The sequence below is a fragment of the Vanessa tameamea genome, chromosome 21 (genome assembly GCF_037043105.1).
Source record: "Vanessa tameamea isolate UH-Manoa-2023 chromosome 21, ilVanTame1 primary haplotype, whole genome shotgun sequence".
Classification (NCBI taxonomy): Eukaryota; Metazoa; Arthropoda; class Insecta; order Lepidoptera; family Nymphalidae; genus Vanessa; species Vanessa tameamea.
The window spans coordinates 6,968,292-6,983,135 of record NC_087329.1 but is presented as its reverse complement, the minus strand read 5'-3'; the positions used below and the strand labels follow the sequence as shown (position 1 = coordinate 6,983,135).

The following is a 14,844-nucleotide window of genomic DNA, read 5'->3' as shown; positions in this document are numbered from 1 at the left end:
AAAACAATATTTTTAAGGCAAAAAGTAAAAAAAAAAAACAAATATTAAAGTTACGCTTATCAAGATAACAATTTTAGGTTTAATAAAATTTTACATTTCTATCTTGCATCTATTTGTTATAACGTAGCGTGCCCAGTTTGCCCCTCAAAATTAACCGTGCGCGTGTGAAAGAAATAGCGCTTTATTATTAATCGCTATCTCTTTTCAATCCGGAAACATTCCGTTCTTATCGTACGTGTTCATTCGGAATTCGGATCGTTCGATGCGCAAACTTACTTTCTTCGGACGTCAGTACGCATGCGTGAATTGTGTCAATTGGTAGTGAGCGGTCTCTCTAAACATAACCTCAATTTTTACAAAGTGAATATATAATTACATTTTAAATAATGGCTCAATTTAATTATTTAGAAAAGATCGGTATAGTTTTCCTACTAGCTTTGCTATTTTATATCGTTAAATGTGTGGTTAATTTAGTTTATACTTACGTTATTGGGCCGGCAGTCAACAAAGTGGATTTCAAATCAAAAGGAAAGTGGGCTTGTAAGTATTACCTAACAATTTATTTTTTAATTTTCATATCTTCTTTACGTTCTTGTAATACTGATCATGATTCTACATAGAATTATTTTCATCGATAATGTTATTTAGCTTTCTCGTATATATGTAAAAATATGCATAGTTCCCGATTTGCCGATGTCACGTAGGTACATTTGCAAAGGTCGATCGAATTGTACAATTAAACACGTTTTAATAATACCTATTTCACTAAATTCATTACTTCATGATAAATTATAAAATATTAAGTACGATTTATTAATTATTAATCATCAATATAATTGACGTGTTAATCAAATACTAAAATTGTCGTTAGCGAATAATTTTAAAGAAAAAATATAGTATGCACGTAATTTGATTTTTATCTGTCTCAAATAATTATATAACCATATAGTTATGTTTACAGTCAGATAAGGTTTAAGTAATAACACGATTATAAAATGATATCAACTTGCATTAGAGCAATATTTTTTTTTTATATACAATGTTTATGAATTTTCAAACATGGCGACTGTGACTAAAAAATCTAATTGTCGCTATGGTAACCACGAAAATATTTCAATATTGTCAATGATTTGCCTACTTTAATACAGGTCAAAGAATTTTAAACGATGACTGTCCAAAAGTTACATTTATGTATTCGTTTTTTACAAACACGACGTTCATGATACATATTAAATGGATTGGTATCGCTGAACGTAGGGAACTTTATTATCATGGTCGTTATAATCAAAATCACTTACAAAGACGTATTAATCGAATCATGACGATGTCGTCCTGATCGCGTCGTCGTCGTCACGGCGGCTAAGGGAAACCAACTGCGCAGGACATATTATAATGTAATACCTGTGTTTGTGCACAAGTATGTGCGCAAACACAGGTAAACTCTATTTTCTCTCTCATTATCCGATGGGGCCATTGGCTTTACGTGCTTTCCGAGGCACGACATTGTACGCGCTTCTATTTCCAAGACTTCGGGTTATTATTGAAAAATATTTGAAAGAAAAACCCAATAACTTTTTATCGGCCCGACCTGGGGTTTTGGTTTCTGGGATTTGGGTTCAAGCCTGTGGATCTGTGTCCTTATATCCACTAGGCCATCGAGGCAGTTAAATAAACTCATAATCGACCCGTAAAGTACGTATGATTATGTCTTGTTGTCGTACACAGACACTATGCCTAGTACCTACTTACACTATAAAAAAAATAATTGAATTTTGTTTTTAATTACGTTGTACGGACGGATTTTAATTCTCGCGAAATCTTAATGTGAAGTGATCGCTCCAAGGCATTCTCGTAAAAAAACACGATTAAACATTTTTGTGCTTGTATTTCCGCCTCCGTGCGTTATTATCGTATAACATATTGAATTAATATTTTTGTTCTTTATTTAATTCAAAGTCGTAGAGTCCACGCCATAATTAATCATTTGGATTAAAATTGTCAGATAAGTAATAGAACTCGAAATAAAAATGGAAATATGCTTAATTCAAGTAGGTTCTTGCGAGGACAATGTTCATTTTCTGAATGAATCCTAAAGTATGAATCCTTATCAAAATAAGTAACATTAATTTTAAACATTTTGTGCAAACAATAATAAAGATTATTGCTTTTGCAATGCGTACTTTAAGGAATATCACGATATTTTTATATACATTATTTTTTTGTTACATTTTTATATCGCTTGTTGATTTTCTAATTGGTTCATAAATGATTATTTAACACATGCGAAATCGGGGCGGTCGGCTATTAGTTCATCTCAGTAGAATAACATAATGAGATAAGGTTTCATTGGTATTAAAGAGCTCCCAACCTCCGTCATCCCATCAGCTCAAGTCTCAATGTAATAATAATTGCATCTTAACTTACCAAGTACAAAAACTCTATAATAAGTTAGAAATATGTTAAAAGGTAAGCTCTAATAAGTAACGTGTTAAATAATGTTATTACCGTGAAGTGTTTTAAATATTTCTGTTTTGTCATATGTTCTAAATATTAGAACTAAAATATATCTATGTCAGCTTTTAAAATGTTACCATTTTTTGGAAGCAGATGTCGATACTTCTGTGCTATACAGTATAATATACTATAATAATATTATATATGGTTAAAATTTGTTTGTTTGTATTTAGGTAATCTCCGGAACTAATGATATGATTCTAATATTTTTTTTACCTGGGAGAAAGCCTCATTATTCCTGAAAGCTATATGATAAAAATATATATTTATATCATATCTTTATAAATACATTGCACCTGTGCTGTATTGTGCAAAAGGTCGCTAGTATTCCTTTTTCCACATTGATTTTTAATCGACTTAAGTATAAATAGCTCAAGCATTGTCAAAACGATCTAATTTCGTCTGAACGAAATGTACGAAACAAGATTGAGCAATGTTGATAAATCTCGACGATAACAGTGATAAGGGTATCGTGATATTATCATTCAAGTTGTCGGAAAAGGGCGAGAGTTATTTCATATGAAATGAATACTTTTCCCCGAGAAGGATGTTTAGACATTGCGAATTTGACAACTTCGTATCAATTCATATCCTAACTAATATTGTAAATGAGAAAGTATGTTTGTTTGTTACACTTTGATGTCTTTAATACTCGATCGATTACTTTACATATATACTAATATTATAAATGCGAAAGTAACTTTGTCTGTCTGTTGGTCTTTATCGGCCAAACCATGAAACCGAATTTTATGAAATTTTTTATGAAGCAAGCTTGAATTTCGAGAAAGGACTGACTTTAATGCTAACAACTTGAAGACCAACCCCTTGAACGCAAGCGAATCAGCGGGCGACAACTAGTTGACACATTGCAAGATGTTCATAAGTGGAACGTCCTATGTCTGTCTGTAAAGGTTGACCCACACTTGAGTGGGTTATTCTAATCAATTATTCGACCGCGAAACATAAATAGTATGTATTTCTGAGTACCCGTAAACTGAGCCCATATAATTCCTTTGTTGTTAATATCAATGGTTGCAAAATAATCGACTAAGGCAACCGTTTGAATTTCTTACCGGCCGATGCATATGAACTAACTTGTTTGTAAGTCGATATATCTAGTTTGCACAGAAAAGGAAGACTAGAATATATTTTAACCTTGGTTTCATTCATTTTGTAGCGAAATCTTTTGTTTATTGTCTTGACATTTAAAAGTTATTGATATACGACCGATTTTAGAAGTCAATAGTACGGAAAGACAAAGTTTAATGTTTTTTATAAGGATTGTTTTATGTTTGAACTAGCGACCCGTCTTCTCACGGGTGCAATGCTGATACTTAATATACTACAGAATGTCTTACAGCGTTCACAGTTGTTGAGTCGTTAGACAATACGAATCGCTATGTCCCTGCGTTCTAAATCTGTAATATCTTCGAAAATATTCATTTAAATTACGCGCTGTAAAGGGCCATAATGATCTATATTAAATACTCAATGCGTTTATTGTACTTAATTGGTTAAGGAATAATGGCACTAACAATACGCCTTGCAGTTAACCTATTGTAATTGTGATTTGTATGAAGTGCGGATATTTGTTTGATAACAAAGTAAATAATGAAAAATAAATCTTATCAGAATATCAAATTTTTAATATTTTATTGTATGAAGCATTCAATTTATACTGAATACTCAAACGTTTATTATTCCATGATATATACTTATGTGGTAAGTTTACATTGAATTGATCATTATGGACCCTGTTGGTACAGCATAATAGTAGGAGAGGGGAAGCATTAATTAATTAGTCTAATTAAGTAATTTTATAGTATTTCTGTATATATATATATTTTAATAAAATTTGTACATCTATGTATTAATAGGCAAAGAAAAACAGTTCAGTAACATTTTCTCCTCTATTTTCAATCGAATTTATTTTTTGTCTGGTATTTAACTATATAGGTTTTGATTCCATTTGTGAACAGCCGTATCTTTTTATTGCGTAAACTCAGAGGTTTGATTATGTCACAGCGTCAAGGGACCGCAGATTTCAGTATTCGGTATTAAATTCATCTTTATACCTGCGCGTTTCGGTAAAAAAGTGTCGGACAGGCAGACGGACTATGAAATGATGCTATAAGGGTTCCCTTTTTCATTTACAGATACGGAACCCTAAAAACGATCCAAAAAGAGTATTAATAAAATGCTTCACAAGTTCATAAATATTTATATACTCTAATTTTAAATTTAGTGTCAACTCTCGACCACTGTGCGAAAACTATTTATAGTTGGGTATTTAATTATTTAAATAGCAATTATGTTCTGACATTTCATAATTCTGTTAATAATTGTTTGATTAATTTTTTTTTTTTTTTCAATAATCGTAAATAACAGCTAGGATTAAATTGTATTGAATCTGAATTATTTGTATCCATATCGGAAGCGAAAAGGTAATCCGACCAGACGAAGGTTATCGCATTGGCACTCGTTTACCTATGTAAGTCGATATATCTAAAGGTTACACAGAAAAGGAAGACTAGAATATATTTTAATCTTGGTTTATTTCATTTTGTAGCGAAATCTTTTGGTTATTGCCTTGACATTTAAAAGTTATTGATATACGACCGATTTTAGAAGTCAATAGTACGGAAAGACAAAGTTCAATGTTTTTTATAAGGATTGTTTTATGTGTGAACTAGCGACCCGTCTTCGCACGGGTGCAATGCTGATACTTAATATACTACAGAATGTCTTACAACATTCACAGTTGTTCAGTCGTTAGACAATACGAATCGCTATGTCACTGCGTTTTAAATCTGTAATATCTTCGAAAATATTCATTTCAATTACGCGCTGTAAAGGGCCAAATTGATCTATATAAAATGCACAATGTATTTATTGTAGCTACTTAATTGGACAAGGATTAATGCTGTATTTCTTAAAATCGCTTCGAAAATAAGTCATTATTTCTCGCAAAAAATAATAGATAAAAAATGGTTATTTTGGGTTATTCCTAAAAGATAGACATATAACATCGCGGACTTTTTTGAAGATCTCTTAAAGTGTTATATTGTAGTACATTAAGTTGATCTATCTCGTAGGGTTTAGCCAGCGTTTGCTTTGTAAGCGCAAAAAATGTAATTATTTACGACATCACTTTAGAAGTTTAGATACCTCTAAAATGATCAGTGTTTCTTTACTATACTGTGCATTTGTTATACATATAAACCTCCCTTTTGAATCAATCTACATATCTATTAAAAAAAAATGCATCAAAATGTTTTATACTATGTAATGATGAGCGGACTGTCAAGTGAACCACCTGTTGGTAAGTGGGCAACATAGAGATTTAACATTATAAGAAATGTTAATCATCCTTAAATACGTCACGAGCCTCCGGAACTAAGACGTTATCTCCCTCGTGTCTAGTAACGTTGGTAAACCGGAACACAAGTATTGCTGTATGGGTAGCATTTTTATTTATTCTTTACAATACACGTATAAGATTAAAAAAAGCGAGGCTTTTACGGTAAGATCATATTGTTTGGTTGTTGCTGATTGTTTAAAAAAAAAAAAAAAATATATATATATATATATATATACAGGGGTCTGTTTTTGTGATATCATAAAACTATTCCATTAAATTAAAAAAAGACTAGAAAAGCGTAATATTTTTTTATTGTCAATTAATTAGATGTCAATTATATAATGCAATTCTATTTCATATAATTACTCTCTACCAAGAGCAACATATAAATTAGTCGCAACAAAAATAAGTTGACTTTATGATTAAGTACCAAAGAATATGGCAAATAACATAACCTGTTTTTGTATTAAAAGGTTTATAAGTGAAGAATCTGAAACCTCTTTGCCTCATCGCTTTTATTCAATAATATCCAATTACAATATGAAGATACTAGAGACCCGCCCCTTCGCGTAGGTGCAATTTATTATTATATAAAATTTTATTATATAAATATATCGTATATCCTATTATAGCACTCAGAAAAAATAAAGCTTTCTAAAGTATTGTATTTTTATTTCCGGATATTACTCTCTACACACAAACAAACAGATTTTACCTCATTATATTATTAATATAAATATACTTGCTTATGGACTTCAATCGAGCAACTCGATATGTCTTTTTATAGTAACTGATGTATTTTTTGTAGCAGTTTATAATTTTCCGCAGCAACGACCCTGAATTATTTATTGAAATCTTATTTTATTAATACTGTTTCTTAGTTTATATGTATATACTTTATTCGACTTTTTGTTCGTTTCGTTATGACTGCTAACACGTGTAGTTAGATGGGTTTATATTATAACAAGGTTCGAAATATAAAATCGAAATTTACTTTATTTAATAATGCTCTTAATAGTATTTATTTATTTTATTTGGAAGCCCACGATACATAATGAACACAATCTATGATTTAAATGAAAGATACACACACACAACATACAAGTGAACACTTTTAGTCAACATGTAACTCAACATGCAGCTTATAAAATTATACTAAGGAATTATTTGCTCTTATTTTTATGTGTCTTAGGAACTAAATAATATCGCTGATTAGAAATGTAGTTCCTATCGAGAATAACAGAAAATAAACTCTTCTATGAATCGTATATGATTAAAGAAATATCATACTTAGCACCTATTATATCAATATATCTATTTGTCATAACAGTCGCACGCAACTTACGTCTAACCGCGTACGATAAAATTGATACAGTTCACCTTGACCCAAATGAATGTCTATGTATGTTACTGATATGTTAGTTACTAAACAGTAAAAATAGGAAGATTTGAATCGAAATAGATGGTTATTATAATAATTTATGATTAAAGAATAATATTTAAGTGTAGTTTATAAAATAAATATATGTTTATTATTCTTATAATACTAGCGACCCGTCCCGTTTGTCTACAGTATAATATGTATGTATTATAGATATAAACCTACCTCTCGACCTAACCACTCTGTTTATTGATGAAAATCGCATTAAAATCTGTCATGTAGTTAAAAAGATCTAAGCGTACAGACAGCGGTAAGCGACTTTGTTTTATACTATGCAGATATGTTATGTTTTAGGTTATATGTATTTAATAAGTGGTCATTGATCTTTGAGATCATGTATTTTTCATATAGTAAGGTTAGGGACGTGTGATCGACGGTTCAGTGGTGGTGGTGTTGGAATAAGCTTTTCCTTTTTCAATTCCATAGAAGTATGTTACCACTTTACCATCAATAAGCAACAGTAACATCATATTCGTATCATATAACGGTCAACTCTAGGATCGCGCGCGCTGATTGGTCAAATCAAATAGCGCGCGTTTACCGGGCTTCCCGTTTCACAATTCCGTCCCTTTCGACAAAATCACTCCAACAGATTGTGGGAACGTGAGAGGGAAGATGTTACATATAAAAAAAACTTAAATGAGATAAGTTCTTATTTAATTTTTGCTTTATATGTGCTCGGAGAGTGTTTAAAGTTTTGTTTTAAGTGGTTTTCACTCTTTTGCAGTCGGAATTGCTCTTCAGGGCAACTTTGAAAAGAAAACTAAGTGTTCTTACTTAAAGTTTCCGCTAGTATAGCACTCGCACGGAATATTTTGATATAAGTAGCAACTCTTTTTTTTTGGAACGTTACTCTTTCGTATGCGAACAATACTCTTTCGTATCATATGTGATACAAATTCTATATTTCTTGTTCACATCTATGGCACAAACCTTTTAATTAATGTAAGTTTCGTGCCTTTTATATAACACCTTTAATTCAACATTGTCCGCTGTCTACGTATTGATTAATTACTTAACTAGTTTATGCCCAGTAATCGAAATTCAAACATAAAATTGTTATTAATAAATTGAGAAAAAATATACGAATACTGTTTTTTTTTTTAATTGTACCAAGAATAAAAATGGTCTATAGCTACCAAATAACATCGCCTGCACGAGTTTTCCTGACTTATTTAAGATTAATAAAATATTAAAGGCTTATATTAATACTAGTTACACGCGTCGGCTCCGCACGTGTAGAATAATGGATTACATAAAATATTTAGATCGCAATACGTATGCGCTCCCAGTTGGCTTGATTTTTTCCGACATGTTCAACGAGCCACACAGAACCTTATTTAATAATTTTGTGTCATTTGCACCAGTTACTCTCGCTTTTTTAGGGTTGATTGGAAAATAATGTCCTTTGGTATTGTGTCTACCTTTGCACTTCCCCGTATTACCCCGTTTGGAGTTTCGTAAAATCCGTTCTTAAAATTTCAAGTTTGTAGGTGTTATAATTTCTAAGATTTCGTGATTAATCAGTGAGTGGTATTTTGCTCTGTATATGTATATAGATAATACATTGACCTACGATCGTACCGTAATCCGTTCGGTGATTTCTCATTTTACCACGTTCAGACAAACAGACACGGAAAGTGGACTGTTTTATAATGCAGTGATTATAATATTCATAAAATGAGAAATCCGCTAGTAACGGTGCGTTTCGAAAACCAATAATAAGAGATTAGGTTCGTTTTACACTTTCTCTTTAAGCTGCCTCGTTTTGTTTTCGTCAACGGACTCCAATCTAGGCACGTGCCAACGCTCCGGTGACATTCACAATAGTTTTGCCAATCAATGCCCGATTACTATGTATCAAGAAATTACTAGATTTGCTCAGGTATAGTAGAGTTGTATACGGAGAGTTATTCATAAACTACGATCATATAATAAGACCGGCAATGCATCTGCAAGCCCCCCGTTGTTGCAGATGTCCATGGGCGGTGGTAGTCACTTTTCATCAGGTGGGCCTCCTGCTCGTTTGCCACTTATAACATAAACAAAAATTAAGACTGAATAATATGTAGTAGAAAATAAGCTATAACATACAACGTATAAATATACAATAAGGGTTATTTACTTGGGGGTATGACATGTTCTACCTCTAAAGAGAAATACATAGTGTTCTTGTGTTCCGCTTTGAAAGCTGAGTCTGTGGCGCATTAGCGATGTACAGAATAGTTAATATTTATTATAACATCTATGTATATGGGTAGTGGTGATCGGATACCATCAAGGAGTTCGTTTTCTTACAAATTTTATAATTTGTTACAATTTTAGTCCAGCGTAACTAATAATTATTCTAAATCATAACGATAAATCTAACCGAATCAAAACACGAACATAATTCTAGTCTAGTCTCGTCTCATTATAATAAATAATATAAATATGGTTGATTAAAGGCCTAAACGTTTTCGTGCATGCCATAGTGTTTTAATATAAAGGGATAATTATTATCATCCTGAAGATTCACGTCCTCATTAAAATTCCACTAAATTATCGTGTCTATGTAACACAAAGTTGAAAGTATTTAAGAAATTTCATTAAGTTTTTTTTTAATTAATATTTAATAACTTAAGGTTTAGTATTTTTATGTAGAGCTATTCGATGAGGTAGGAGACATAGGTAGGCTGACCGGCAAATGAGCTACCTGATGGAAATTTTCAACACCCTGCACAGACATTGGTGCTTACATCTCCAGAACGCCACCAACCTTGGGAACTAAATTATTATGTCCCTTTTGATTATTGTGACACTGGCTCACTCAACCTTCAAACCGGGACACAGAAATAAGTCGAATAGTTCATGAGTGGGTCGTAACTACCCAGATGACCTTGCACAGAACTCTACCACTAAGAAAATAATGAATATAAATACCTAATAATAATATTTAAACGGAACGAGCATCCAAATAGTCTATATTATCTTGCAGAATAGCTTAGCCAGAGTAAGCCAGTGTCACAACAGGCACAAGGGACATAACATCTTAGCTCCCAAGGTCCACACATTGGCGATGTTGGGAGAGGTTAATATTTCCTACAGCGCCAATAAACAAAATATTACTATACTAGCGAACCGCTTTGCAGCCTCTTCATATTTTAACACGGTTACATTGAAATGGTGGTTCTCTTTAAGTAAGACTGCGACAATTATCTTCGTGACAAATTTGTCGAATTTACATAGGCGTATTTAAGTATTTCATAGTCTAGTAATGTCGTATTAATAGTGTCCGATATAATCGGTCACGACGTTGTACTGTGTTGGGTACTAGTGGTAAAGTTTTGTTTATCATAGATAATAATAGTCATATTATATTGTAATCTTTATTACTAAATTTATTATAAATATTATTATTTTATCTATTTTATTAGTTAACCTTCCGCCAAGCGGTCTTAACTACCGTCGATATTCAATGTCAGTACAATTTACTGCACGCTACACTTACGCGACAAGCTCTCGTTTACCTTCAGCCCGTACAAACCTTACACGGATCTTTTTCATTTCTGGAATCAGGAATTATTCAATCGATGAACTAAAATTCGATACATTGTGCTGGTGCTAGTACAATTTTTTTAACTTAATGTTGTAGGATTACAAAATGGCATCCAAATAATTTTAGTAAGTTTTTAATATCATATGTTCTTTTAAATTTTATTTAATATATTTTAAATACAAAACAAATTAATTATCAATATTTATTTAAATACGAAAGTTATTTAAAATGAATATTTAGTGTAGTAAAGTTTTTATGGCTTTCACCAATGAACGGAGTACTTCGTGACGCAGACGTACTTAGTAGGAATAGGTGCGTTATTCATAAAGATTTTTTGCCAATTGGTTAAAATATGAATCAGAACAGTCATAGCATCGTTCTGTTCACGACGCTCAGAATCAATATAGATATGTTACAAATATTAGTTATTAAGCATCTAAAACGTAAAAATTATACGCGTATTTTACAACCATTCAATACTGAGCGTTATTACATGGAAATACAGTATGAATTCAAATGTAAAATCCTCGAAGGCTGTGACGTTGATTCTACAAGACCGCCACTTTCACTTAGCGAGACAAGTTCAAGGAGAACAAGGCTTTAAACTTTAAAGTACAAGGTTGTATTTTATGTAAACAAATGCTGTGTACGGAAGTAGAAAGTATAATCGTTAATACGACATGCTCATTTATTTATTTACAAACTAAGCAGACTTAGTTAGTTAGTTAGTATATAAGTTATTAATATATCTTATAATCTGTGGTGTTCCCTAATAATTGAGCTATCACAAAGTCACCACTTGAATAAAGTCTGGTGATACTTGCTATTTATTCAACAATTGACCAAAATAATAATGAGTATTACTGTATTCCGTTTTAAAGAGTGAGTTGTATATTATAGAGAAACGAAAGTCATTGATTTTTTTTATACAAGGAGACAACAAGGTTAAAACCACAGGGTTTATTGACCAGGAATTCCAATCATAATAATAAATTGCCGATGAAAAATAAATTTAATGTCTCGTGGCATTGACGTTGTTAGCGTTTATTACAAACCTAAATTTAAGTTTTCCAACGCTAGCAAAAATATAATAATTAATTTAATTTCGTTTGTAATTTTATATAAATAAAATAAATAAATAAATAATTCATTTGCCATTAAAAGCAAGTCATGTTATGTTCTGCTCTGCTCTTTGTCTGTTCTGCTCCTAAATCTTTATCAAGCAATTTTGAATTTCCATTACACATGATTTTTTTTAAAGAATACTAACAATGCCCCAAATCAATGAAGGAATTATTAATATTCCTATATACCCCACCTTGTTTATCACTTGTGTTAGGAGTTGGGACGACAATAGCCCAAGGGGTCAGGATCGATCCTGCGACTTTTTAAATCGCTAGGCGGCCAGTAAACCATTGCGCTGTTAACGCATATGATGACGACTTAATCAAACGTATTGCTAATACCGGTGATATATATTCTACAAAGAACGAATAGTCATGACGCTTTCTTGCTTTCTCGATAAATATGTAAAGCAGAAAGTGAGTTTTCTAAACAAACATAAAGAAATTAGCCTCCATTAAATTGTACGGAAGTCCTGCAAAAGAAATTCCTTTGTATGTAAAATTTATAGATAAAATTTGTTGAAAATCCACCAAAAAAAAATCTAGTACGTATAAAAACTATTCCTTCAATTGTGTAACGGTTAGTATGTATTCATATACAAGGCTGTATATCACGAGGTTATAGGTTCTAGTAATTGGATTGAATGATTTTTTTTTTTTGACGGGTTTTTGAAGTTCATTGTGTTTACCTCATAAAGCATGTTTTGTGTCTGAATTATTTCCGATCGTCTTTGATTATTACCGTCACGTAAACCTATGAGAGTAAAGAAATAGAAAGGGCATTTTTTTACAATTTTGTACCTATAATAACTCCTGCGCAGGAGTTTTTATAAAATAAATAAAACATATTAGAAACAAACTCATAATACGGAACCAGGAATAATCACATTTTACAATATATAATTATATGCTTGACCTTATCAGAGTTATGTTACACATATAATCGGTAAATTTGTGTATATAATATATATATATAAGTGTTCTGTAAGTGTATTGTGTATGTAACTAAATTATTCGTAAATAGTTGAATCAATTTCGATAAAGAAAAAAATTGTCTGTATTATATCCATATAGGATGCTTAAAATTGATCTGGTATGTGACACTAATCAATAAGTATATAAAATTGTTATTCCAAAAGGACAAAGTCAGGACCGGTAGTTCGTATTCATATAAATATTCAAGGCTTGTTTACGAATTTATAACTCGCTTAAAGCGAGTTCATATTATATATTTTTTTAAATACATAATATTTCATTAATAGTAATAATTTCTTACTCCCAATCCCGTACCATCCCGTAATTGCCATCTTTTTTAAACCGTTAGATTGGGATGGTTGGCGTTTTATGGGGGAGGCTTTTAGGGGGAGGGGAATACTCTGAATTTTTTTTGTGTTACACCAAGGTGCGCGCTCTACAATACGTAACTATATATACTAATCTATACTCATATTATGAATGCAAAAGTAACTCTGTACAAACAAGACACTGAACCGTTTGATGAAATTTGGTATGAATCAAGCTTGAACACCAAGGAAAGCCTGCCTAACAGACTTTTTTGCCTAACAGCTGATGACTTACCCCTAAAACGCGAGTGGAGCCCCAGGCGAGAATCAGTAACAATATGCCAAAGGTGAGTTCGTTTGTTACGCTTTCAAATCTTATCTAGTCAATCAATAATTTTTGCATACATGTTGTAAGGGGTACAGGGAATTATAAAGGGTATCTAACACTCGCTCTTCACTCCCACCTGACAAGGGGGCGAAGAGTCCACAAGTTATCAAGTTCTAGTTATATAACTAGTCATGATTTTAAGATATTAAAGTACCGGAAATGCTATCGACAAATTATGTTATCAAATACATCTCTTAGTCAAGGTTATAATTAATATATACTTGATATTAACTTTGATTATTAAGGTCAACAGCCCCAAAACTTCCCGTTGACCTATAATTTATAATTTTTATATAAATATACATACGAATCGCTTGACGCGAAAAGAAATATTGCATAAAAATATATTCAAATTTTATGACAAAAACTAGCTGTGCCCGCGACTTCGTGCGCGTTTGAATTTAACAGAAAAGCGTGACTTTATTATTATTTTGTAAAATAAAGTAGTCTAAGTTACATCAGCTATCTGCCAGTGAAAGTCTCGTCAAATTGGGTCCAGCCGTTCCAGAGATTAGTCGGAACAGACAGAAAGACAAACAAAATTGTAAAAATGTTATTTTGGTATATCTACCGTGTATACAAACATATGCCTTTAGTAAATAGCGGTTATTTTAATATTACAAACATACATTCCAATTTTTTTATATGTATAGATTATTGCATTGATTTTCAAAATGTGACGTCAATGTCGAATATAATTATAGTACTTTTGAACTGTATGAGAACTGTGAAGTGTTTAATTCTGATTCGCGTTTAGCTGTAGCTCTACTCTGTACAAACATAATTGAAAATCTTTGTAGAATGTTATCGTTGAATACCAGGAAGTTATATGGGCTAAAATAATTACATTACATTAACAGCCTGTAAATGTCCCATTGCTGCGCTAAGACCTCATCTCCCTTTGAAGAGAAGGTTTTGGCGCATATTCCACCACGCTGCTCCAATGCGGGTTGGTGGAATACACATGTGGCAGAAATTCGTTGAAATTAGACACATACCTGCTTGTGTCTAATGTCCTCACAATGTTCTCCTTTACCGCCGAGCATGAGATGAATTATAAACACAAATTAAGCATGTGAAAATTCAGTGGTGCCTGCCTACTTTTGAACCCGAAATCATCGCTTAAGATGTACGCGTTCTAACCACTGGGCCATCTCGGCTAAATTAATTATTATTATTTAAATAACGGATAAAA

The 14,844-nt window shown here is 31.9% G+C and overlaps 1 protein-coding gene across 1 annotated transcript in view; it reads left to right on the top strand.

The window, feature by feature from the left end:
• Positions 1-257: 257 nt before the first annotated feature.
• The window catches only part of LOC113395618 (very-long-chain 3-oxoacyl-CoA reductase-B), a 30,169-nt gene continuing 15,582 nt past the window's right edge, over positions 258-14,844 (top strand). The window contains exon 1 of the mRNA XM_026633257.2: positions 258-540. Within this exon, the coding sequence (XP_026489042.1) occupies positions 387-540 (154 nt within the window). The 5' untranslated portion in view covers positions 258-386. The remainder of the gene's footprint in view (positions 541-14,844) is intronic.